At 46.1% G+C, this 27,633-nt stretch overlaps 1 protein-coding gene across 1 annotated transcript in view; it reads right to left on the reverse strand.

The window, feature by feature from the left end:
* Positions 1-1,061: 1,061 nt before the first annotated feature.
* Positions 1,062-27,633, reverse strand: part of MACO1 (macoilin 1) — a 58,261-nt gene continuing 31,689 nt past the window's right edge. Inside the window, exons 7-11 of the mRNA XM_029947677.1 lie at positions 13,917-14,075; positions 12,473-12,655; positions 10,206-10,326; positions 6,465-6,639; positions 1,062-1,538 (exon numbers count right to left, since the gene is read on the reverse strand). Of these exons, the coding sequence (XP_029803537.1) occupies positions 1,336-1,538; positions 6,465-6,639; positions 10,206-10,326; positions 12,473-12,655; positions 13,917-14,075 (841 nt within the window). The 3' untranslated portion in view covers positions 1,062-1,335. The remainder of the gene's footprint in view (positions 1,539-6,464; positions 6,640-10,205; positions 10,327-12,472; positions 12,656-13,916; positions 14,076-27,633) is intronic.

The raw sequence follows: 27,633 nt of genomic DNA on the forward strand, positions 1-27,633 counted from the left end.
GGAAATTTGAGAAGAACTGTGTCCTTCTGGAATCCATGGCAAGGAAGCAAAACCCATCTATTTGGTTTCGTAATTTTCCTAGTTTCCCAATACAACTTTTCCTTGCCCTCCCGCTCCCCGGCCCCCCTCCCCGCCCCCACCCGGATCCGTAAACACTTCCAAAAGGTGCCAGTGTTAATATATACTTGAAACTGAATCTTTGTGCAGAGTTGAGTTTCAAACTCTTAAAAAAAAAACAAAAACCCTCCTTGGCACAAGAGCTGAGGAATAGTCGAGTTTCTTTCAAATCATTCACCATGAGATGACGAAGAGAGGCAAACACAGTTAAATGAAAGGAGATTAAAAAATAAAACCCAACAAACCCGAACCCGGAACCGCAGCTTTCCTTGGCTGTCACCGCAGGTCCGCGGTGCGCACATGGCCCGGCTCCCCGCCCCCAGCTACCCGCCTCGAAGAAAAGTCCGGAACACTCGGGGGCTTTCTCCGAGAGGACCCGAGGACACGGGGGGAGGGGCAGCCAGGTTGGCCTCACACACCAGGGGAAGGCAGGGTCCGCAGTGAGCTCGACACAGATGGAAGACCGAGAATGGGGCGGGGGAAAGAGTTTAGCATCATCAAGTTTCCTCTTGAAATGCCTTTTCCCAAGGCACTGCTAGCGGTTTCTGGGACTGTGCACCCAAGGGGAGCGGGTGCATTTCAGACACGACCCTGGGGACGCTCGGGAGCCAAGTCCTGTCTGTCACCTGGCTCCCCTCGGCTGACGGGCCCCTCCTGGGACCTGTCTGCTCCTCGGAGGGGTAATCACCTTGTGTGTGCTGTGGTGTCAAGCACCGCCCGTCCCGCAGCTATGAAAGCAAAGCTGTGAGAGTTGCTAACCCTTCCAACTCTGAGGCGGAAACGGTTCTGTGATCTTCCCGCGAGAATCCAATGGGAGGGTTTTGCTTGCTTCCGTAAGAACAAAACAGAACAGAAATAAAGGATTGAGAAGCAAAAACCCTTCATTTTGCTTGTTTGTTTTCTTCAAGAGGAAACTGTAAGAATACATAAAAGGCAAAACTGGCTACTTGAAATCCAAGAACGGTTTTAATGTATTGGCTGAGAAAAATAAACTGCAAAGTTCTGTGAGGTCGTCTAAAAATTTACAAGAAAAACTGATGGGCAGTTCTAATCAGACTTGGATGTTATCTTTCCCCCCTTTTTAAAAACGACAACATATACAGTCCCACAAAATACAATATAAACTTTTTTTTTTTTTTTTTTTATCGTGACTGCCAGAGACGCTGCCTGTGGTGCCTCCTGGGAACCAGATGGCTGGGCAAAACCCACAGCTGGCCTTCATTTCTTCAGCGGCTGGTACACAGAGGCATTGGGGTCGAGTCCGGAGGGGCTGGTCTCCACAAATTTGGAAGAGTAGTGGGGGGAAACGGGGCTCAGGGGGCTGGTGGCGGCACTGTACGTTATGCTGGGCATGACGGCCATGACTTCGGCTATCTTCTGTTTCAGGTCCTTGATTTCCTGGTCCTTCTGAAGAATTTGTCCTGGAAGATCAAAGACCCACCATGAGTGGGGGGGCGGGCTCCTCCAACACAATGCCCTCGTCTCCCCGGTGAATGCCCCCCCAGCTCTGGTGGCTTCTAAAGGAAGGAGATTTTTTCCTGTTAAGGGCCAGGTAGTAAATGTTTTGGGCACTGTGAGCCACATCCTTTGTTTTCTTTTCTTTTCTTTTTTTTAAGTCTGTTTATTTTGAGAGGGGGCTGAGCACTCGTGGGGAAGGGAGAGAGAGAATCTGAAGCAGGCTCCATGCTCTCAGTGCAGAGCCCGACTCAGGGCTCGAGCTCATGAATGATGAGATCATGACCTGAGCCATAATTAAGAGTTAGATGTTCAACTAACTAACTGAGCCACCCCTCTTTTAACATGCAAACTACAAAGCCCGTTCTCAGCCCCTGGGCCGTATGGGAGCAGGTGGCAGGCCAGATCTGGCCTGTGGGCCATGATTTTACAACCGCTTAAAGAGGGACTCTGGTCATGGAGGTGTGACTAGCAGAGGGGTCACTTCCAGGAGCCACGTGTCGAGCACGGCAGGCACACACGGCGGTGGAGATGGCGCTGACTTTGCACCACGGCTGCACCTCTTGGGCGGGAATATTTTTCTGGGAGGCTGGACATATGAGTGTCACACCGAGGGATACAGAATAGCAGAGGCTGCAGAATCCGTCACCGTGGGTCCCCTACAGAAGGCACGCGCAGCTCGGCGGTGGCTGCACTGGGGCGTCTAGAGTGACACAGTGTGCCGCCCTTGGCACCATGCCACTCGCCTGTTGGCCCCCTCTGCACCTGGCTGGACCCTTTCACGTCACCCGACTTGGCCGCCCAGCACCACGCATGCTCAGTTTCTTGACCCGGCCAACCGCAGCCTGCCTCGGGCCGCTTCCCCTTCTGTGCTTCTCCTGCTCTCTGTGTTCACACCTGAGGTTTCCCTCTCCCTCCCCAGGATTTCCCTGACCCTCCCACTTGAAACCAGACCCAACCCTGCGACCCCCTAGATTCTCAACACACCCCACGCTTTCCTTTTTGTCCTTTTCTTCTAATGAGGATAATAATTACAACAGCTAATGCACAAGGGCCAGGCACTGCTCTAAGTGCTTATGCAGACCATTTTATTTATTGCAGTGAGTCTAGGACGTGGAAGTCATCATCATCATCATCATCATCATCATCATCATCATCATCATCATCCATTTTACAGATGAGGAAACCGAGGCAGAGAGAGGCTGAATGACAGAGCCAGGGTTCACTCTGTGTGGTCTGGCTGCGGAATCTGCACTCCTGAGTACCACATTCTTCTACCTCTTGGAACTATTCAGTTGGGGGACACTCTGTGCCTGTCATCTCTGGTGGCCTCCACACGCTGTGAGGGCAGGAACTGGGTTTGCCCCGTTGTTCGCTGCCGCGTCCCTGGTGCCCAGCCCCCAGAAAGCTCAGGCTCTGCAAGGTGCGTCTGTGGCCCAAAGTCATCCCGTGATTAAGAGCTAGAGCAGGATTTCCACCCGGCACCACTGTCCCGGAGCCCACGCCATTTTCCTCATGCTCTCAAGCTCCCTGGTCTACAAGGGCAAGAGCACTCGGGAGTAGCCTTTCAGAACTTCAGAAATTTAAGTGCTTTAAGGAGGAGGAGAAAGACGTTGCATTTGAGCTGTGCTTATTTTGAGTCCTGCAGAAGATGGTAATAATATTTGAAATGCAACAGAGCGCAGTGGCGTATTTTTAACAAGGACGTAGTAGAGATGAAAGTCATTTTGGAACCGGGATGGATGAATCAAACGATATAGAAAGCAGGAAGTAGAAAGGCATCCGAGGGGTTTGATTTGAATTACAAAGTTGGACCCTGATTAGAATATTCTGGGCCTGACGGTGGCGGAGGGAGGCGCTCTCTGACTTCCTTCATGTCCCCTCAGCCTCAAGTTCACATCAAATATCCTCCTTCCCTTTGAACAAAATAAGCCTCAGATGAATAAAATACCTACTAGCATCTGTGAGCCGCTTTATCTTTTTTCCCCCCATGCAGATGCAAGTTTGATTTATTTTAATCAGTAACGTGCAAACACTCCCAGAGCTTTGAAAAGGGCAGTTCCCTTTGCTTTTCTGTCACTTTACAATTCCCCGGAGCCCAGTCTGTGCCCGGAAGCCAAACTCCCCTTGGCCACTCAGGAACTGGGTGCTCCTGCACTCGGGGGGCTGTCCTCCCACTGTGTGAATCCGAGCAGCTGAAATGAGGTGGCCCCTCCTCGGGCGGCTGGGCCAGTGTGTGGCCACAAGTTCAGCTTTATTTATTTAAAAAAAATTTTTTTAAGTTTATTTAAATAATCTCTACACCCAACAAGGGGCTTGAACTCAAGACCTCCAGATGAAAAGCTGCATGCTCTTCCAGCCAAGCTGGCCAGGTGCCCCGCAAGTTCAGCCTTAGAACAAAATTCCCAGGAGACTTCTTTTTTCAATGCTTTTCCCTGAGCCCCCAGATTAATAAACCCGACTCCCAATCTGCATCTCTTCTTGCTCCATCACCTGGGCCAGTCCAAGCCACTCCTATGGCTCCATTAACTTCTCACAACTTCTTCATCCCCCGCTCCTGGGGTTGGGCCCTCTCTCTGGGGATTAGACCCTAACCCCCTCCCTGGACTGACGCCAGTCTTTCACCTGGGTGCCCAGGGAACGACGCCAAATCAGAGCATTTCCAACCAAACTCATCTCTCTTCTCATTCGGATTCTGTTCTGCTCTTCTCTGCTTCCAGCAACTTCTTCCTCCCACACACCCCACCTCGCTCCCTGCCTGGACGCCCCCCCCCGCCAGACAAAAGCCAGTCACAGCTTCCTGGCGGGCCTATCTGCCTCCGCTCAATCTCACCTTCCAAATCCACCCTTCACACTGCTCTCAGAAAGCCACTGCTGAAATAATGGCCAGAACACGTCACCCCCTCCCTCTTGAAAAATCTAAAGAACACAGTCTGGTCTCTTCATTCACGGTCCCCCTAATCAACCACGTCCTCCAGCGTGAGGCCACTGCTCAGCTGGACATTCCAGCACCTTCTTTCCTTTGCCTTCACGCAGCCTCCAGGTGACATTCTCTGCTCTCGGAATCCATCCTTCAAAGCCCACTCAATGTCCCCTCCTTCATGAGGCCACCTCTGATCACTGCTCTGCCATTTCAAGGCCCCTACCTCTTCCCAATGGCAGGAGGCCTGCCTGCTGCACACAGGGCCAGGCCGTCTTCGTGATAATACTAACACGTCGTCTGCCTTCTTCACACTCATTCCCTCCCGGGGGTAAGTGGAGTCTTCTACAAACGCCATGCAAGTAAAATTACAACAGGCTGAATGTAGGAACAGAGATGAGAACTGAACTATCTTCTGTTAAACCAGAAATTAAAGAGATTGGCTCAGTGTAAAACAATGCCATTTTTCCTCATTAAATGTTTTTTTGTTTTGTTTTGGGAAAATATAGTTATTTTTCATAAAAATAGGTTAACAAGTTATATGTATACTATGCTATTTAAAAATGAATTAAGATATGTTTTATGTTTTAATTTCTAATAGGTAGGTATTGATAGATATAATGCACTTGAGAAAAATCTCCTTGAGTTACTCAATAATTTTAAGTGTCAAGAGGTCCCTAAGACCAAGAAGTTTGAGCCCCGCTGCCCCAGGAGGCCCTCGCCAGACTGCGTCTTGTTCATCTCTGTCTCCCCTTCAGCTTCTAGTATCTATGCTTCAAATGTTCTTTAAGTGGCTGTTGAAATATTCTTTTCCTCCTAAGTCAGCTAGCAGTTTGATTTCCCCCCCAGTAATCTCTGGCGGCTAATTAAGTTCTTGGACAAAATCCAAATTTCTGTTCATCAGGTTTGACCACATCTCCATTCAGAAGCCTTCCAAAGCCTCCTGGGCCCCTCAGAGTAAAGGCCCAAGTTCTCTTCACGGGCTGCAGAGTCTGGTGGGACGTGGCCCGGCGGCTCTGACGCCAGCAGCCCTCCTCAGCCCTCAGGTTGTGGCTGCAAGCACCCGACGCAGGAAGCACTCTCCCCCCCTCCCCAGGATTTAGGTTTACAGGGTCTCCTCACTTCCTCATTTGTTTGCAGTCTCTGATCAAATACTGCCTATTCCAAGGGTCTTCCAAGACCACCGGGCCAAACCAGCGGCCCCACACGCCCACTCACTCATCCTGCTTCATTTTTACCCCTGCATCAGTCCGCACCGGATATGCTCTACGCGTGCTTGTTACTGCCTGTCCCCCTGGGGAGTCTCGCAGCGCCTGGCACGCAGTAGGGCCTCAGGAAGCAGCTGCGGAGCGCCTGGCATGCAGTAGGGCCTCAGGAAGCAGCTGCGGAGCGCCTGGCACGCAGTAGGGCCTCAGGAAGCAGCTGCGGAGTCACAGCCTGCTCTCCAGAGGCTGCTCCCTGTGCTCCCTCACTTGTAACCACGCAGAGCCAGCCGCAGCCTGGGACACCCCTGGCCTCCCCCAAGCGGTCTGCTCTGTTCAGAGGCCTCTCTGCCCCTTGCCCTCCTCCACTGCTTCCTCACTGAGCTAACCCCTGCTCACCATTCAAAACCCAACTCAGACATCAGCTCCCCTGAGAAACAGCCCTGACCCCAGACTGGCTCAGTCCCTGCCCCTCGGTATGTTCCTCCACCAGCACCCCCGGGGGCTCCGCAGCGACTAGTTCTTCCACAACATCGTGAACGCCTGGAGCCCGGGGACTCATCCTCGTCTCTGTACGCCCTGCACTTGACACACTCTCACCTCAAAGTGTGTCTGCAGAATGGATTAATGTGGTAATTCCTCAGTGTCAATGTTGAGCACTTAAAACAAAACTGAATGTCTTTGGCTCTGAGCTCTAAGGGACCTGGGCTCTCTGCGCTCCCGCGCACTGTCGGCTGCACCGCCTCCTCCGGGGCCCGCTGCTCTCCTACCTTGGGCGATCTCGAGCTGCCGCTTTGCGTCCCCCAGCGCAGAGAATAGGTCCAGCTTGACTCTCGTCTCTGCGCTCAGACTGTTCTCCAGGTGCTGTGTTTTGTCTTGCATGGCCGAGAGGGCTGACATTAACACCTCGGTGTCCTTCTCATTTTCCTTATACTTCCGAAGCTCCTGTCAACATCATCAAAACAGCAGGGTGTTACAAGACAGTTTTGGCATCAATGTCTACAAATTAGCCTGAAATCATAAATAAAATTCCACTATTACTGGCCTGGCCCCGAGAATACAGAATCCTGGTGTTTCACGGGTTAAGACTTTTACCACTTAGAGGGAGTGCAAAATGTATTTATATGGTGATGTGACACACAAAAATACTGTAGTGGATGAACTTGATGGTGGTGGGCTGTTTCTAGTAATAATGGACTCTATTTCCAAATAAAACACTTTCTTACAAGCCTAATTCAGAACCACGAAGAACTTTTTCCTTGCTGCCAGTTGCAAATGTTGCTGTAATGCTGTCATCAGATTTGCCAAAACTCTATTCTCAATTTGCACTAAAAAGTATAAAAATGTTCATTATTTTCATAGGACATATTGCAGACTCAGCTCACTTAAAACATCTACTAACGGGGGCGCCTGGGTGGCTCAGTCAGTTAAGCGGCTGACTTTGGTCATGATCTCATGGTTCGTGGGTTGAAGCCCCACGTTGGGCTCTGTGTTGACAGCTCAGAGCCTGCTTTGGATTCTGTGTCTCCCTCTCTCTCTGCCCCTCCCTGCTCACATTCTGTCTCTGTCTCTCAAAAAAAAATAAACGTTAAAAAAGAGTCTACTAATGTAGCCAATAAATATATATACTTAAATATAAATACAAATATATATATTTTTTCATTTTAAGAGAAATCTAAACTTATTACAGAGAATTTAGAAATATATTAAAGTTCAAAGAAGAAAATGAAAATTACTCAAACTCCTGACAGTATAATAAACTCTCTGTATTTCCTTTTAATCTTTTATAAGCATATGTGTATCTTTTAGCATAAATGAGATCACACTATATATGTAGTTTTATATACAGTTTTATAAATCTCAACTGGTTTTTGAAAATGTAATTTTTAACGGCTGTATAATATTCTTGTATATGTACCATAATTTATTAAATGAATCTCCCTTTGTTAAGATTTTATTTTCATTTATATACCACTATGATGAACATCTTTGTTTACCAATCAATGATGAGATTTTCAAATGTTTATTTTAGGCAGGAGTTCTGAAAAGGGAAATACTTAAAAGTTATATTAACTTTTCTAGAAAGTTATACTTCTGCCAGCAATTATGAGGCCTATTTTGTTTATCCTCACCCAGGCTGATATTATCATTTAAAAATTCGTTGCTAATCTCACAAGGGATAAGGGAAATAAAAGCAAAAATAAGCTATTGAGACTACACCGAAATAGACTTTTGTGAAATGAGGAGGCAACCTACTGCATGGAAGAAGATATGTGCTAAAGATCTATTCAGTCAGGGGTTAATATCTAAAATATATAAAAAAACTTTTACAACTCTAAAACCAAAAAAAAAAACTGATTAAAAATGGGCAGAGAACCTAATAGACCTTTTTTTCCAAAGGAGACATACTATGAATTGATGTTCAACATCATGAATCATCAGAAAAATGGAAAACAATAAAATCACCTTATACCCGTCGGGCTAGTATCAAAAACACCAGAAATACCAAATGTTGGTGAGGATGTGGAGAAAAGGGTGCACTGCTGGTGGGAATGTAAACTGGTGCAGGCAGTACGGAGATTCCACAAAAAATTAAAAGTAGAATACCAGAAGATGCAGTAGAACCTGGCTATTTACCCACAGAAAACAAAAACACTAAACATGCACCCCTATGTTTTTCTGTAGCATTATTTACAGTAGCCAAGATATGGAAGCAACCCAACTATCCATTGAGAGCTGAATGGAAAAGAAAATGTGGTATGTACGTGTATATACATTTATGCACACACACAAACACACACAGAAGAATATTACTCCATCATAAAAAAGAATAAGATCTTGCCATTTGTGACGATGTGGATGGATCTAGAAGATACTATGCTAAGTAAAATAAGCCAGACAGAGAAAAACAGGTATCACATGATTGCACTAATATAAAGCATCTAAAAAAACAACAAACAAATGAACGAAACAGACCCACAGATACAGAGAACTACCTGGTGGTTGCCAGAGGGCAGGGGGATTGTGAGGCGGGCAAAACGGGTAAGGGGAAGTGGGAGGCAGAGCCTTCTTGGTTATAGAATAAATAAGTCACGAGGATAAAAAGGTGCAGAATAGGGAATGCAGTCTCTGGTGCAACTATACCTTAGTGGTGTGTGGTGACCCTTTCACGGAACACAGCATGACACACAGAGTTGTGTGGAATCACTACATCGTGTGTCAAATACAAGGTAATTAAAAACAACCCAGACATTTCACAGGAAATAAATGATATCTAATTGTAATCTATCAGTCTTTGGTGATTGATGATGATATATTCTTATATTCTTCTCAGCCATTTATTTTTCTTCTGTGAGTTACTTGTTCACATCCTTTGCCTGTTTTTCCAACTACGTGAGCTTCACTTAACAAATGTTATGAGCTCCTTGCATATCAAGAGTATTAATTCCTTACATTTGTTGCAATACCTATACCCTCCCCAACGGATTTTTTTTCAATTGTTTTGCTCATTTTGTGATTTTTCCCCCCATTATTTTGGTTAGAAAGTTTTTCCAGGTTTCAAGATCAAAAAAGTTTAGTATATTTTCACCTACTTTAAAACAAAATGCTTCTTCTCCCCCCCGGGTTCAACTCTTCATCCGGAATTTCTTTTTGTGTGGTCGGAGATGAGCTGCTCATTTTTTTCCTAGTCACTTAACTGTTCCAAAGCCTCTTTTCTGACTAATCTTCACTGTCCCGTCCATTTCTGCCGCCACTTTTCCTGCACATGTTAGGCTTGGTCTCCAGGCTGTGTAGTCTACTCTGTTGACTTCCCTTTTTTTAAACTTAAGTTTATTTTGAGAGAAATGCCCGTGCGCGTGCACAAGGAGGGGAGTGGCAGGAGAGACAGAATCTCAAGAGGGTTCCTCAATGTCAGTCAGCGCAGAGCTCGACGTGGGACTTGATCCCACAAACTGTGAGATCATGGCCTGAGCCGAAATCAAGAATCGGACGCTTAACTGACTGAGCCAGCCAGGCGCCCTAACATTGCTTTGAAGTGTCCCTTTGCAGAACCAATGCCTGATACTCGGCTAAAGTACACACGGCTCAGAACACTGGTCGTGTCCACAGTGCTGGCAGCTTTCCCTCCCGTGCACAGCTCAGAGCTGCAGCCTGCAAGGCTCAGAGCCATCCAGAACAGTCAATTCCCTGGTGATGGACAGAGGTTTAGGGCTAAGAAGAGGGATACAAGCTCCAAAGATCACTAGTCTGGCTTACAACCTGAAAAAATCAAATTCTGGTATAAACTGTGTCAAAGGACCATCAGCATCTCTGGCTGTGTGAGAATCCAGCTGAATAAACAGCTGTGAATGAGCTGCACGAGGTTAGAGCTTCCTTCTGGCACACAGACATTTTCAGGTGCAGTGGGGTGTGGCCTATTAACAAAAGGCGCCATCTCCACACTGCACAGAGCACACGGCGAACACAGAAGAGGAACCCAGGGACGAGAAAGTCCTCCGTGCCTCGCGTACCTGGACTTTCAGTTCTAGTTCTCTGATCTGGTCTTCTTTCACCTTCATGTCCATCGTGAGCTTCTTGCCCTCTGCTTCTAATTCTCTGATCCGATTCCGTAAGGTTTCGGTGCACTCTCCCCTTTTGAAAAAGAAGAGAAGGAAAGAAAGGGATTTAAGAGACTAAAGGTTTACTTACACGGCAGGACTGATACTTCTCTTATACTCCAGAGTCAGCCAGGTTTTAGTTTTTGGCTCAGGCTGCTCACTCTCTGTTCCTTGTTTCAACAATGATCTAAAATAATGATCATTAATTGGGTATCTAATATAATTGAGGCGTCAAGTGAGGCACTTTACCCATTCTGCCATCTTCGCAAGGGTAGGAGACAGTGTCCCATTTTCCAGATAAGAAAATGGAAACCACATGGATATAATACCAGTCCAACACCACCTAGCTGGTCGGTCTCAGAACTGGGACAAGAACTGAGATTTTCCAGTTTCCTAACGCAGCCAGCGTCCCACCAGGCCACGTGACCTAAGACAGTGACCTAAGACAGTGCGCGCACTGAGCAAGAGAGACCCGAGCACATGCTGTCACCAGCAGGGGGCAGTGAGCTAAAAAGTTTTCGCTTGTGAGGGTCTCTGCATTGGCACGTTCACCTTCCTAGAGTCGGCATCAGGCTGCTTCTCAGGGCTGGAATGAGGACAAACTAAAAAGGTGATGGCAATGGCCACTCCGAAGCTGACTAAGCATTTAGAGCTCAGAAACAGCCAGATGAAGACAGCAGGTGTCCTCTGCCTACCAAAGAGGAAGGTCCAGTGAGAGACTTATGTTGGAGATTTACTTGGGCTGCAAACGGCCTCTACAGACATGATGGCAAACAGCCAGCGAGGGAGAGGCTGGGAACAAACGGCCGGACTGGAAGCAAAAGGCAGTCAGAGAAGAGACCGAAACCAAGGTCTGGATTCTCAGGCAGGAGGCACTGAACGACTTGGCTAAGGGACTGTCCTATCCTCCCCAGTGGACGTTTTTTTTCAGGGTAGGTGCTGGACGAATTAAGGATAGCACCAGCCACACCAGATGACTGCTCAGAAAAATCTCCTGCCAGTGTAAGTGCTTCAGAAACTTGTGTTTTTCTCATAAGTCTGTGCTTCCACATCTTTAAACAGAGGAACAAACAGAAGCCCCCACATGCTAGGCAGGCTGGTGACGTGTCCTGTGAGTCTGTGTAGATGCTGATGGGCCACGTGAGCTCAGCTATCTGCACTAGAGAGTCTGCTGGGCGAGGCAGGCTCACACAGGAGCAGAGGTCTCTCCAGCTATTATTTCCTTAAATGTGAAATGATGGCCCTTCAGTTACTCTACAGAACCCAAGGGAAGGCTTTTAATGCACCACAGGGCAAAGAGCAAAACTTAAGGAAGAGTGACAGTAGAACGGTATCACATAAAAAAAATTAGGATAAACACTTAAAATGAAACAGGTAATGTACCCTCGCTCTGCAACTGTAAAGCTGTAACTGACCCCTACCACACAGAAAAAAGAAAAGTCAAAAAGAAAAAAACACAGAAAAGAAAAATAAAGTGAAATAGAAGCCCCTCCCCAACTCTACCCCCGCCCAAAAGTTCTCTAAACCATCTTCTCTCCTTGCTGGAATTCAGGTGGTAATTACATGTCAGTTTCTGGAGTATTTGCATACTTTCCAATGGTACAGAAGTCAGTGCCCAATTCTCCTCACTTCACAAATTCAATGATCTCTACCAGTGACCTAAGTTTCTTTACACCTTTCCCAGCTCATTTGACAGTTTGCTGATAACCAACAAACCCAGGGGCGGCCAGCACAAAGTACCTGGGCAAGCGACATTTTCCCTTTCTTCTATTTTAAGGTAAAAACTCCAGGAACACACACACCTGAGAGTGGAGGGTAACGAAAGTTCCACAAAGGGAATAAAATCCCAGACTGGCATCTCTCCCCGCGTGTAGCAGTTACTGGCCACGCATGGAGCGACTGGAAACCCGTTTACAAGCAGCGCTTTGCCTTCCGGCTCTGGGAAGCAGGGTGAGTCCCTCCTCCCGCTTTGTGGATGACGTCACTGAAGGACGATGCTGTGACAAGACAGAGTGAGCTGCGCAGACAGGGCTGGGCCAGCTCATGAAACACGGCTTGGTGGCCACCCATCCCTGCACGGTCGTTCTGTTCTGGTCCTGCCCAGGGCCTCAAATCCCTGAGCCTGTCTTGCCACAAGGCAGGCCACCCTCAGCCGAAGCGCTCGGGGGACGCAGACCTACCTCGACGCAGCAGCAAATGCAACGGCCCGGGCAGCGGTGGCTTCTTCTAACTTCTTCCTTTTTTTCTCCTCCATTAACTGCTTTTCTACAAAACTTCGGGCTTCCTGCTCAGCTTTTAGCTTTTTCTCCAGCTGGCTGATATTCTGCTTGTCTTTTTGCTTCATCTGCACGGCATTATGTAATCTATATGGAGATGATTATCACAGAGTTTCGTAACTAGAAATGCCCACTAGGAACCCTGGAGAAACACGGCTCCTCTTATGGACAGCAAATCATAAACGTCACAGCTCCCAGAGTACCCGGGCAAAACATGATGTTGTTGTTATTTAACAATTTCCAAACACCCACAGATAAGCTGCCTACCAAGGCACAGAGTAAGACCTGGTGACCTATAGAAGGTAATCCAAAAAAAGATAAAACAAGTTTCCATCAGAGAGAAAGGTAGTTGTGGAACGAAGTCTAGCGCCCCAAAGCACCTTGAAGAAACTTTATCCAGCCCCCTGCCCGCTGCTGACACTGAGGTCAAGGGTGGGAGGGGGAAGTTATTCTTTGCCTGAATACAGCCTTTCCTTTCCAGCTGTGAGATGTTTTCTGAGGATCCCAAAATAGATCCTGGAGTTAGAGTCACACGGTGCTTCATTTCAGACAGAAATTTTTAGCCATGTTCCCTTCCCTGCCTCCTACCACCCCTGACTCTACCTATCAACGTAAGGTGAGTGGATCTCAGTATGTCAGTGTAAGGAGCTGGTCTCCATGTGCCAGTGCTAGAGCCATCCCGTATGTGAACCAGAAGCAACGGAGAAGTTATTTGCTTATAAAGCTCGAGCTCTTGAGTTATGTTGCTCAAAAATGTTGAAGGACTTCTCTTTCAATGGGGAAAGCCCAGAGCCTATAATAGTAATCACTACCCCAGGGACATGCTGCTGAGATTAAAGAAAAAAAAATGACAGATTCATATTGAGTCAAGAAGAAATTCCAGGATGAATCAATGGAACGCATAAACAAATTCACACAGAAGAGCTGGCTTTTTGCTTGCCTCTTCAAATAAAATCAAAGTTCAATGTCATTTTTTAGTTCCAGAGATCAAAGTAAATAGAACCTATTCCTCTGGCACCTTTCATTCAAAGGAGCAAGATCTTCGCATTGTGGCAAAACTTCTTGTCCATTTTACTTACATGATCACAAAAGCTCAATAACTATTTTAAACTAAGAGAAGAACTTATTAAAAGAAAAAATAGTAATGTTAATAAACTGTTCTGTTGCAACAAAAGAAGTTCTTACAGATTTTATGATCTGTTGGCTACCCAGGACTAAATTGAGTATTTCAAGCATTTCACTGTTATCCCCTTTGCCAGGTCCCTCCGTCACCACAGATCTTATGCTCCCAGCTATAGGGGCGGTGTGGCCGCCTGGCCCCCCCGGAGGACCCCCGCGGTGCACGTACTTGTTCTGCAGCAGCTCATTCTCCTGCCGGAGCTGGCCCATTTCTGAGCGGATCCCTCGCTCAGTGCTGGAGAGGGAGCTGATCTGACTGCGGAGCTCCTGTTCCACTTGTCTGCTGGCCTGCAGGTCAGCCTTTAACTTTTTAATATCTTGTTCCAGCCTAGGAGAGGGAGAGATGTGGCGTTTTCATCTGGGAAAGGACACCTGTGGGGCTCTGGGGGAGAGCCCAGCTCAGGTCCTCAGGCTCAGGTCCCAGACGCCAGGCCGAGGGCAGAAGTCCCCTCCCTCCAAGGGCTCCCGCCAGCACCGGGACGCTGGCCTGCCTGCGGCTGGCTTTGTAGTCAGTGCTTTCTGCCTGGGTCCCCACCGCTTCCCACCACCGGAGGGTAACTGCAGGTTTCCTCCAGATGTTTGTGAACACGGGCAGGTGAGGTGCTTGTGAGTTCCTGAAGGCTTGGGTTCCTGTCCCCCCTCTGCAGCACCCACACACCCTGGTGAATTTCCGATGCCCCTCAGCGATGGGGGCGTGTATTAGTAACAGTTGGCTTATCTGGTACATTCTGCCAGAACAGGATTTACCGTCTGAGACTCCCTCCCACCATGGGCCTAGAGCAGACGACCTCTGAAATCGCTAGCGTCCGGCTACACGATGCTCACAACTTGTGGCGACTGCGACCGCAGGGCTCGTGAGACTCAACAACAGTGAAAAAAGGAACAAATGACACGCTCTGAGAATCGTACACAGACTCCATCCGTGAACTGATGCCTGTCTTCTCTCTTCAGTTCCTTACTTTGGTTCTATTTTCTTTATTACACTAATAGCTTTGTTTCAAGCAGTATGTCTTGGGGAACTTTTATATGCACATGTAGGACTGAAAACCATCGAAAGAAAGTATAAAATCAAGACTCTTTCTTCATGAGACGGCTTTATAATTTCACTAGAGGCCAATAATTGCAGCTACTTAAAGTGATTAAACACTAACACAAGGAAGGCCATGATTAAATATATGCAAGAAGGAATGAGAACTAAAATTTACTGAGAACTTATGTGCCCGGCATTGTTCTGTAGGCTTCAATGCTATGAACTCATTTAGTGTGCACAACCGTGGGCCAAGGGCAGATTATCTGCCCCAGTTTCACAGATGAAGTGTAGATCCAGGCAAGGTTCCAGCCCGTGGTTACAAGGCTCCGGAACCCAGTCTCTTCCCCAGCAGGCTGAGCTGTGGCTCGGTCGTCACCCCCAGGTATGGGTAGAAGTGCCACAGAAGCTCTGACAAGAGATGATGAGGGTCAGATGGGGCCTTGAAGGCTGGGCAGGACCTAGAGAAGTAGAGCGGGGGAGGGGGGATTCTAAACGGGGGAAACATGCTCAAAACTAAGGACGGTCTTAGCCGTTTGGGATGGAATCATCAGCCTGGGCTCTGAAGAAAGCTTGGGCTCTGGGAAGGGAGTGAGAAAGGGTAGAAAAGGGTCTGGTGGATGGGACTGTGGAGGGTGGCACTGAAGGTCAGGCTGACGTTGGCCGCCAGGAGGGACTGAGAGGACATTCTTCCTGACCAGCAGGCAGGCAAAAGCCAGTCTGCCATGATGAGACCCTTGTGCATTTCACTGACCCAACAGAACCGAGACTGCTGGATGGCAGTGGTGATCTCCTCGGGACTGCCAGCCCCAGAGGCCAGTCTGTACAGCCACGCTGTGTTAAGCACTCAGTCCCCAGGGGTCACCACAGTGATCAGTACATACTAAATAGATGTTGCCCGGCCTCCCTTAGAAAAAGCTTTATTTACCTGTCTTTCATCAGCTGAAACAAAATCTCAACAACAAAAAAGTCATAAATCATCGATGGTCACTGCCCGGGAACAGTAGCCTGTCCACCTGTCCGGTGTTCAGGAAGAGACTGGAGATCCAGTATTTCAGAACACTGCTGGGTCTCCTGACATTGCTCCCTCCCCAGGGAAGGGGTCACAAGTCAACATCATGCCACACTCTCCCTACTGCCAGGGTTATTCCAGTTGAATGTCCTCCCAGACCTGGCTCTACACAATGACAGACTGGCATTTATACCATCCCCACCCCATCCCTCATTCACCTGAAGTAACCACCCAAGGCAGGTCGATGCTGTCAGGTTATCCCCATTAAGAGGTCTGGCTGAAAAACATGTTAGGTTATTCATCTTGCTGGAGAGAAGTCAATTTCAAAGACTGAGGATTGCATTTTTAACAGAAAGGGTGAGTTTTAAGAGGAGACCAGAGGCTTAGCATGGTTTACTAATGGGGTTTAGGATCAGGATTCTAGATTCAGCCTTGGTGCCAACTCTGCGACCCTGGGTAAGGCATGTAACCTTCCAGGACTCAGTTTCTCTATCTTAGGCTAATGACCTCTAAAGTTCCTCCCAGCTTGGTCTAAGATTTCTAGACCTGACACACTTACCACCGGCTGCCAACCTGTTTCTTCAGATTAGCAACCTGAGCTGTTTCATATGCAGAAGCACAGGAATCAAGTTCCATACAAGCAGCCACGAGGGCAAAGCACAGCCGCAGGTGGGAATGAAAGAAAAATTAAATCTGCTAAGGCTAGATGTCAGTAATTTTGCCATTTTCACTTTTTTGCATCTTTAATCTTTAAAGCCCAATTTTCCTATCCTGAACTAAGAATAACGACAATATTCTGGGTGAAAATTTAGATCTCCTTGAAAAATGTAAAAAATTGGAAAGTTAAGACAATCATGAGAACAAAAGGCAAAATATCTTACGTGTAACTTCCAGAGACCATAGAACCCTGAACAACAATATATTTTTAATGTAGAATTATGAAATTTTGTCAAAGACAATATAAAAAATAGAATGGTATGGTTATGAGGGTTATGAAAATTCATAAATTATATACTTTGGATCTGTGCATGGTTGAGGATGTATGTTATACTTCAATAAAGTTTATTTTTAAAATAAAGTAACCTAATTTTACAAGACAGAGATGTAAAATTAAAATGGTTCAGGATTTTCAGGGTGCCTGGGTGGCTCAGTCAGTTAAGCGTCTGACTCTTGATTTCAGCTCAGGTCATGATCTCACAGTCTGTGAGTTCAAGCCCGCATCAGGGTCCATGCTGACAGCGTGAAGCCTGCTTGGGATTCTCTCTCTCCCTGTCTCTCTGCCCCTCCTCTGCTTGTGCTCTCTCAAAATACATAAATAAGTTTGTAAAAAAGGCTTCAGGATTTTCATAACTGCCATTAATTCTGTAACATTCCGAATTACCGTTCTCCAAAGAGCTACAGCAAACCTGTGAGCTGACGTCAGCGTTCCCAGTTCAAGAAACGCCAACCTGTACAAACATCGTGTGGTGATATGCAAGACGCCTTAAAGTGCTAAATGGAAAACTCTCATGGATTTTTAAAACTTATAAGGGGAAATTTTGCACTGTCTCTCAGAGAAAGCATCAGTCTAACCTTAAATATTATATCATACATATATAGTGAACATTCAAGGTTAAATTAATGCTTTCTCAGGGTGCCTTGGAGGCTCAGTTGGTTAAGTGACTGACTCTTGGTTTCAGCTCAGGTCATGATCTTGGGTTTTGTGGGTTCGAGCTCCGCACTGGGCTCTGCGCTTGCAGCAGCTGGGAGAGACTGCTTGGGATTCTCTCCCTCTCCCTCTCTTTGCCCGTCTCCCACTCGTGCAGTCTCTCTCTCTCTCTCAAAATAAATAAGTAACCCTAAAAAAATGATGCTTTCTCTGAGACAATTGTGTGTGTGTGTGTGTGTGTGTGTATATAAAACATATTTTTTAAAAGTAGGCCTCACACCCAGTGCAGAGTCCAATGCAGGGCTTGAACTCATGACTCAGAGATCAAGACTTGAGCTGTGATCAAGAGTCGGATGCTTAACCTACTAAGCCATCCAGGTGCCCCAAATGTTCACTATATTTTATTTATTTATTTACTTTAATGTTAATTTATTTTTGAGAGACAGAGAGAGAGAACACACACAAGCAGGGGAAGGAGAGGCAGAGAGAGACAAGGGGCACAGAGGATCTAAAGTGGGTTCTGTGCTGACAGCACAGAGCCCGACGCCGGGTTCAAACTCGCGAACTGCAAAATCACAACCTGAGCTGAAGTTGGACACTTAACCGACTGAGTTACCCAGATGCCCCTCAATGTTCATTATATTTTAAATATTTATGGAGGTAGGTGGTAATTTATAATCCCTTATTAGATTTACTTTTTATTGTGAAAGTGACACCCAGGCAATATGAAGAACTGTATATAACAGAAAAGCATAAACACAGAACAAAAAGGTAAAGATTCTTAATCGTCTTGTCCAGACAGAACCATTCACTGTTCACATCTGGTTTACTTCTGTTCTGTTTCTTCCTCTTTCTTCACACATGTCAAAATTTTTTAGTATTGGTGAGAGAGCACCACACACACAGTATGAGTATCTTAAGCACCTTCCCACACCATTAGGAGTTTTGCATTAACAGGTTACCTGCTGTATAATAATCCATTGTATGGATGCACTGTATGTTCCTAGATTATTTTATTTTTTTTCTGTCTTTCTTTTGAGAGAGACAGAGAGTGAGCAGGGGAGGGGCAGAGAGAGAGACACACACAAAGAGAATCTGAGGCAGGCTCCAGGCTCTGAGCTGTTAGCACAGAGCCCCACCTGGGGCTCGAACCCACGTACTGTGAGATCATGACCTGAGCCAAAGTCAGCCGCCTAGCTGACTGAGCCTCTCAGGTGCCCCTATACATTCCTATTTTCTAAAATATATCTCAATTTTTGAGATATGCTCAACGGAAAAATGTATACACGTTTGAAAAGAATTATGTGAACTAGTAAACTGAACTGAATCAGCCTTGTCCAAGTGTCAAAGATATTTATTAGACAAATAACTACTACTTGCCTTAATGGTATACCTAACACTTTGGTGCTGAAGGTCAACCGTTCCCGGGTAAAATGAAGGTATATAATTTATTGGTGTGAGACACAGGAAGTACTGATTACATGCTGTTAGAGGTTAATGCTAAATCTTCAAATGCATTCATGGGATTTTATTAAAATGTTAATAGCTGCCACCTGAATTAGAAGCTTGTGGTCAGAAGAAAATGAGGCAGAAGTCACAGTTTATAACCCTTAAAACTGATTTCTGGGGGTGCCTGAAAGTCGGTGGCTCAGTTGGTTGAGCATCCGACTTTGGCTCAGGTCAGGATCTCACAGTTCATGGGTTCGAACCCCGTGTCGGGCTCTGTGCTGACAGCTAACTCAGAGCCTGGAACCTGCTTCTGATTCTATGTCTCCCTCTCTCTCTGACCCCCCCCTGCTCATGCGGCCTCTCTCTGTCTTTCAAAAATAAATGTTAAAAAAAAATTAAAAAACAAAAACAAAAAAAACTGATTTCTGTGAATCGGGTCAAAAGAAAGGAGTAACAAAACCAATGCGTCCATAAGCTCGGCTCCTTTTAGCGGAGCTAGTCCTACTCTCTTCCCATACAACAGAGGAAGCTTTATCTAGAACTGCAATCTCATCCCCCCTCTCCAAAAAAACCCAAGAAGAAAAAAAAACTTCGGTAAAGGCTCAGGCAGGAAATCAGGGCGCTTCCTGCTTGCCCAACTCCTGTGGCACCACTCTTTACCCTGACGAGGTCTGCACAGCGGTGTCCCCACGGGGACACGGACCGCGCCCGTGGCAAAGCCAGAGTCTGTGTGTCTACTGACTCTGTCCACTTGGCCCCATTAGACAAGCCAAGGTTCTAATCAACTCACAATGTGACCTATCCTGGCCACCTTTACGGGTCTGAAAAGACGGCACCCAGCCTGTAACCTGTGAGCCACCTCTGACTTCGGGCGACTGCCTCGCTCCCGGCCACAGGGGCGCCGTTCAGAGCAGCCTTTCTTCCATGCCTGCCTTCAAAGAGCAGCTGCCCGGGTAAGGATCCCTCTTACCGGCTCCAGATCCTAATTCCATCTCCCCTTCTCCCTCATCCCACTCGACTCAGGGAAGCTCTACTAGAAATGGTTGGTAGTTATTTCATGTGAAGAGGAAAAGTTTACATTTTAATAAAGGGTAATCTCCTAGCTGACCGAAAGAATGAGGCTCAAACAAGAGTCTTTTGCGGCGCCTGGGTGGCTCAGTCGGTTAAGCCTCCGGCTTCGACTCAGGTCAGATCTCACGTTCATGGGTTCGAGCCCCTGCGTCAGGCTCTGTGCTGACAGCCAGCTCAGAGCCTGGAGCCTGCTTCAGATTCTGTGTCTCCTCTCTCTGCCCCTCCCCGTCTCATGCTCTGTCTCTCTCTGTATCAAAAATAAATAAAATATTTTTAAAAAGTTTAAAAAAAAAAAAACAAGAGTCTTTCAGCAGGCTAAGTAAGAAAACGATCTTGGAGGACCTTGAAGTACACCTGGTAGTAAAACTAAGTACAGTATTCAAGTGTCAGCTTTTAGTGGAAAGCACTATTGTGTTTAAGTATATGAAAAGACAGGGAGATGGTTCTGGCTAAATGTTTATAATCCTTATCTTCTGGGACTTCCAGCCCACAGTACTGTGACTTCACTGAAGGTTTAAAAGTCTCTGATGGGCACTACCAATAACTTCAGGGTTTTTATAAACCCAGAGGTTTTATGAGACCTAACAGAGAGCTCAGAGAAATTTAAGGCTTTGGGGTGGTAAATTTCCCTAGGAAGTAAGCCCTGGAAAAAAAAAAAAAAAAAAGGAGGAGCTTTTTCATCAGCCAGGATTTCACCTAGGGGTGAGAAGCCTCACCAAATGCTCTCTGAGTCACACCCTATACCCACTCCAGGAAACTACTGAAGTGTCTATTTCTAGGGCTGCTGGTTTGAGCCCATGAGCCCATCAGGAAGATGAGGAGCCTGAGCTCTGCTGCTTAGCTCTGAACTCCACAGAGCTAGTGACAGAGAGGCTACAGGCTCTGCAGGACAACCAGAACTAGAAATCCCAGGTGCCAACAAGGATGTGGAGAAAAAGGAACCCTCATGCACTGTTGCTGGGGATGTAAACTGGTGCAGCCGCTCTGGAAAGTAGTCTGTAGCCTCCTCAAAACACTGTCAACAGAAGTACCATACAATCAGGGTGCCTGGGGGGGCTCCGTTGGTTAAGTGGCCAACTTCGGCTCAGATCATGATCTCATGTGAGTTCACGAGTTCGAGCCCCGCGTCGGGCTCTGTGCTGACAGCTCAGAGCCTGGTGCCTGCTTCAGATTCTGTCTCCCTCTCTCTCTGCCATGCTCTGTGTGTCTCTCTCTCAAAAAAATAAATAAAACATTGCAAAAAATATTTCTTTTAAGAAAAAGGAAGTACCATACAATACAGTAATTCCACTTCTAGGTAGTCACCCAAAGAAAATGAAAATACTAATCTGAAAGGATATATGCACCCTACGTTTCCTGAAGTATTATCTACAATACCCAAGACACGGAAGCAACCTGAGTATCCATTCACAGGTGAGTGGACAGAGATGTGGTATATGCACGCAATGGAGTATTACTCAGCCATAAAAAAGAATGAGATCTTGCCATTCATGATGACACGGATGGACCTAGTTACCTTAAGTGAAATAAGCCAGACAGAGGAAGACAAACACTATATGATCTCACTTATGTGTGGAATCTAAAAAAAACAAATGAACATCAAAAAAGAGAGAAACAGATTCATAATACAGAGAACAAACTGGTGGTGGCCAAAGGGGAGAGGGCGAGGTGAAATAGGGGCAGTGGATTAAGAGGTACACACTTCCAGTTATGAAAGGAATAAGTCACGGGGATAGAAAGCACAGCATAGGGAATGCAGTCGGTAATAGAATACACTTATCACAGTGCGCCTTTCATAACGTATATAATTGTTGAACCGCTAGGTTGTACACCTGAGACTTATTCAATATTATGTCAACTACACTTCAAAAAAAAAAAAGACAATTTACAACGTCCTTCGCTTTGTAAGACAAGGGGCTTCAGAAGATAATCTCCAAATCATCCAGCCATGCGGCTGAAGAATGGGTGCTCCTAACAACCTCATCACACCAGCCAAAATTACCCACTCCTTGTTTCCAGACTTCTTCTGCCTGTAATTATACCAGCCCTTGGGGAGGAATGGCCTCCAATTTTCAAGTCTCACTCTTCAAGGCCCAGTTTAAAAATAAAGACCAAACTGAACGAGCGCTCCGGCACGAGGTGCAGATCTCCCTCCAGGGCCCAGAGTCCTCTCTGCCTCCGGACGTGAAGGCCTGAACTGTGGGAGATCCTTGCTGGCCACTAAGCTGAGCCCTGTGCTGTTTTTTTAATTTGTTCTGGTTTTTCATGTTTTCTTGGGTATGTATCTTATTTCTCCAAAGACTATACATTCTTTGAAGCCAGGGATTGACTGTGCTATAAAATGAGAAGCTGGAATTATATTTCAATTTTTTAACAATTAAAAGAATGTTTATTATTCTTGACAGGGAGAGAGAGAGAGAGAGAGAGAGAGAGCGAGAGAGAGATAGCAAGAGAAGGGGAGGGGCAGAAAGGGAGACACAGAATCCAAAGCAGGCTCCAGGCTCTGAGCTGACAGCAGTGAGCCTGATGTGGGGCTTGAACTCTCGAACTGTGAGATCATGACCTGAGCCGAGGTCAGACAGATGGTCAGCCAACTGAGCCACCCAGGCGCCCCCGGAACTGTATTTCTGAAGTTTCTTCCAATCCTTATACATCACTGTCTTGAATCCTCACCCGGTGTCCATCTCCTCAGCGCTTAGAACAGGGTCAGCTCTGGGAACAATCCACCTACAGCAGCCCGTCAGATTTTTTGGTTAATAGTGGCTGAAGGAGACAGGGGTAAACGGGCATTTGCTTATCATGGCAGGTGTACATGAAAAGAATAAACGAGGAGCAACTGCTTCATCTTGCGAAGGACCTAACTCCATTAGGAGATCCCCTGTTACACATTAATCATACAAGACCAGGCTTGTTTAGGGCCACACAGCTGTCTATGAAGAACGCTGAGCACATGCATTAAAGCTCTGTCTCCAGAAGGAATAGTACGAACCCTCTCCACCACCTCCTTCCCTTGCCCCTCTCCAGGTCATTCTCCCTGGCGGGACGGGCAGCACAGGGCATGCACGTACAGACCCCAATGCGCCTCATGATCGGTACGGCCCACTCCGCTGACCGGAAGTTGCTCCTGCATGTCCTAGAGACCACAGCTCTGGAACCAGCGAAATGAAGCCGCCGCGGGTCTCGCTGTGATTATGACGATTGCTTACTAGGCACAAATATCCAAAAATAAATAAGAGACTGATAATTTACTAAGTAAAACCGTACTACAAAGTACCTTATGTCTCTGCTTCCTAATTAATCTGTCAAGTGCAAAAGGTAAACACGTTCACGGCCATCAAGAATCCTAGAGGCATTCACGTAACTGGTCCCATAGGGAAATAGGGAAAGTGACTTCTTGAAGCCCTTCAAGAATAAAGCTGTGAGTGCTACATCTAGTGTAGCACATTTATTTGGAGAACTGGAGATACAAAGACCTACGTGTAAAAGTGTGTTTGTTGCAGTATTACTTATAACAGAAGACTGGCTAAATAAACTGTTGTATATGCATGTGTGTGACTGACACGCAACCAGTAAGAAACCAGGTAGGAAAAGTATCTGATGACACAGTAGAACACTCATTGCACAGTCAGCGAAAAAGACACGTTACAAAATATTAGTCATAGTATGAGCTCCGTTTAGAAAAAATAATATGTATGCACTAATACATATGCACGCAAGAGAAAAAAGATTGACAGCATATTATATTAAGATAGTGACTATCTCTTCTTGATCTTCAAAGTTGGATATAATCAACATATAGAGCTTATTTTTATTTTAAGTTTATTTATTTTTGAGAAAGAGAGCGAGCACATGAGCTATGGAGAGGGCAGAGAGAGAGAGAGAGAGAGAAAGGGAGACACAGAATCTGATGCAGGCTCCAGGCTCCTAGCTGTCAGCACAGAGCCTGACCTGGGTCCCAGCCCATGAACCATTGAGAGTATGACCTGAGCCGAAGTTGGATATTAACTGACTGAGCCACCCAGATGCCCCTGAACTTATTTTTAACATTTTCATTATTATTTTATAATTGGGAGATTATTTTAAAAGAGGAGGCTACAATGAGATATCACTTCACCCCTTCTAGAAGGGCTGAAATCAACACCACAAGAAAAAACAGGTATTGGTGAGGATGCACAGAAACCCTCTTGCACTGCTGGTGGGAACTCAAGCTAGTGCAGCCACTCTGGAAAACAATACGGATTCCTTATAAAGTTAAAAACAGAACTACCCCATGATCCAACAATTGCACTACTAGGTATTTACCCAAAGGATATAGAAATGCTAATTCAAAGGGATACATACGCACTGATATTAACAGCAGCATTAATTACAATGGCCAACTATGGAAACAGCTCCTGTGTCCATCAACTGATGAATGGCAAAGAAGATGTGGTATCTATGTGGAATATTACTCAGCCACAGAAAGGAGTGAAATCTTGCCATTTGCAACAACATGGCTAGAGCTAGACCGTATTATGCTAAGCAAAATAAGTCAGAGAAAGACAAATACCATATGATTTCACTCATGTGGAATTTAAAAAACAAAACAAATGAGTGAAGAGGTGGGGAGAGAGGTAAACCATGAAACAGACTCTTAACTATAACAGAACAAACTGGTGGTTACAAGAAGGAAGGGGGACAGGGGACAGGTGACACAGGTGACCAGGATTAAGGAGTGTACTAGGCATGATGAGCACTGGTCTTGTATGAAAGTGATGAATCACTATGCTATGCACCCCAAACTAACATTACAACATATGTTAACGAAATGGAATTTAAATTAAAACTTAAAAAAAAAAAAGAGGAGGCTATTATTCGGCCTTCCATGGCTTTTCAATGTTCACTGTTCCTCTTAGATTTGTCCTTGTCATAGACCAGTTTCAGAATAATCTGAAAGCCTTAGGGAAAGTCCAACTCTTTTACTTTATAAACTTTTTAGGTCACTCCAAAAAAGGGGGAATTTAAGCTTCTGAAGTAGAGAATGCCTCACTTCCTGAATCTACATCAACTACTTCCCATTCATCGGTTCCTATCAAAACAATAGTTTTTCTAAATCTAGACTCTAGCACCACACTTTATTGCCCTGGTCTGGCTCTCTCTGGAAAGTGGGGAGCAGACATCACTCTGACATCAGGTTTCACAGTATGCACTGCTGGGAGGTCACATTCTGAACCAGCTGGCCCGTGAAGTCTGACTAACCTGCACCCCTGTCCCACATTCTGGGGTCTTTCTTGCTCCAAGGAATGGCAGAGAAACACCTTGGTGTGGGAGAAGTCGCCAGTCCCGGGCGCAGGAGGGCTAAGTGGAGGAACACCAGAGACCCAAACCACCCTTCTTGTCACAAGGCCAGCTGTCCCTCCTCCTTTCTAAGCACCCCGAAAGCCTCACAGTCAGGTGTGGGCATTCGATTGCAAAGGCGATGGTCTCTGGGATGGAGGGAGGCCCTGCAAACAGGTGTATGTTTTCCAGGAATGCCAAGAACTGAAGGAGAAGATAAGGCAAACCGTTCCCATTCATACGTGGCAGATGAGTTCATGGGATCTACCAGCTATTCCGTAACAGGAAAGTCCTTCCTAGAGGAGTCAAGTTTTGATTGGTAGGGCCGGGGGGCGGGGGGGCAGGGAGGGAACAAAATACAGGAATAACAGGAAAAGTCAGGTGCAGAGGTTGCAAACTGGTAAGTCAATCTGGCCTGTAAACATATTTTGCTTGACCCTTCCCGACTTTATAAGTGGGAGATTTGGCATACATATCTATCTTTGGCATCTCTTCAGAATCTCAACAAGGTTTAGCAACACCGGGCCTGCGGTTCCCCACGGCGACCATCGGCTCCGCAGGGAGGGTACATGCATCCTGACTCCCAGGGGCCAGGCGCGGTGATGAATGCAAATGGCGCCGAGCCCAGCCTGTGCCGTGCCAGGCAGAGAGTAAGGGCAATGGACTTTTCCAGTTCGTTACTCTGTTTCTTTTTCAAGTCTGGTACAAGGCTGGGCCAAGAGAGGTGAAATGTACCTTACGTGAGAGAAGAGCTGTCATTCGTCCGATAAAAGAGAAACCAAAACTTGTTCTAGTCCTGAGAGTCCCAGCTGGCTGGAAAAAAGGTCTCAGACCTTTGCAAAGATTGAAGTATGCCCACACTGCTGTCAGCGTATTCAAATAGCTAGTTTCTAAATGATGGCGTGAGTAACATTTAAAGAATATAGTTCCTTTTCCTTGGAGTGCCTCCCCTTCAGGGAATCCACCACTAATCCCCTTAGCTGGAAATCTCAATTCATGATGTGCCAGCAGGGGTACTGACTCAGAATTTAACACAAAGTTTTATAGTAGTTCCTTCTGAATTCGAGGGAGGAAATTTTCCAACCATCTACCTAGAAATCCCTGGTTATCCCTAGAATAAACTCTTAGTACTCAACATGAAAATATTTCCAATGTGGACCCCCTAAATTTGTGTTATTTCATAATTTATTTATCTCCACAATGTAATTGTCTTCTTTGATTACCTGCATATGAAGGCGTTAGGTAAACTGCTGGCTTCAATTCAGTGATGCCTAGTTTCTCCAGGGCTACCTGGTTTGCAAATCACACACTAGTCCTGTTTAAGTATAAAATTATCATGCTCCTATGACCGCATTTTTATCTCAGAATATTATAGTTTTAAATAACTGCAGTGGTTAAAATAAACTCAAACTGTACTGTGAATTAATATAAATAGAGCCAACCGAATAAAACCTAGAGGTGCTGTAAATACTATGAGTGTGGCAGAAAGTGGAAATAAGTCATGTCTGCGCAGAGGCACATGCTACAAATATGGATCAAACACACTTTTGCACAGAGACAGAAAACAAACACACCAAATTTACTAAAGAGAACTATGGCTCGTACTTGTTTCTCCCACTTAATCATTTCCAAATAACTTGGTAGCAGCGAAATTGAACATATTTAATCTAGTTAGAACCTCTAACTGCCCAGTTTGCACAATCTGGATTCTAAAAATTTCACACATTTTTACTAAATTCTACCGCTAGGCTAGAAATAATAACAATACTGTTACAAACAAATTACTCTGTGTATTATAGAACTAGAAAGGTCTGCTTTGGTAGCCAGCGCTCCCTGGGGAGGGCATTAAGCAAGTCATTTGGCAGGAGCGGTTTGTCAGCACTGTGGTGCGCAGGGGGCACACAGAGGGGATGCAGCCGGGCTAAAGTCCCAAGGCCCTATCCCCGGATTTTCTTCCGCAAACTAAGTCTGACACACAGCAAAATGTACTCCAATGCAAAAGAGAACAAAAGTTATCATTCTTCCTCTAGCACCAGAGATGATATGTAAGCAGTCAACACATTTTCCTAATGTTTATTTGTTCTTTGGGAGGGGAAAGGAGAGAATGAGAGAGAGAGAGAGAGAGAGAGAGAGAGAGAGAGAGAGAGAAAGAGAAGATCCCAAGCAGGCTCCGAGTTGTCAGGGCAAAGCCCAACACAGGGCTCAAACGCACGAACCGTGAGAACATGACCCGAGCTGAAATCCAGACTCGAATGCTTCACCGACTGGGCCACCCAGGTGCCCGAGTCAACACATTTTCTAACCTGCGGGATTTTCTTGAAGCAGAAATGTGGGATCTGAGCTCCTTCTCCAGCCACCACGAA

This window comes from Suricata suricatta, chromosome 8 (genome assembly GCF_006229205.1).
Source record: "Suricata suricatta isolate VVHF042 chromosome 8, meerkat_22Aug2017_6uvM2_HiC, whole genome shotgun sequence".
Taxonomy (NCBI): Eukaryota; Metazoa; Chordata; class Mammalia; order Carnivora; family Herpestidae; genus Suricata; species Suricata suricatta.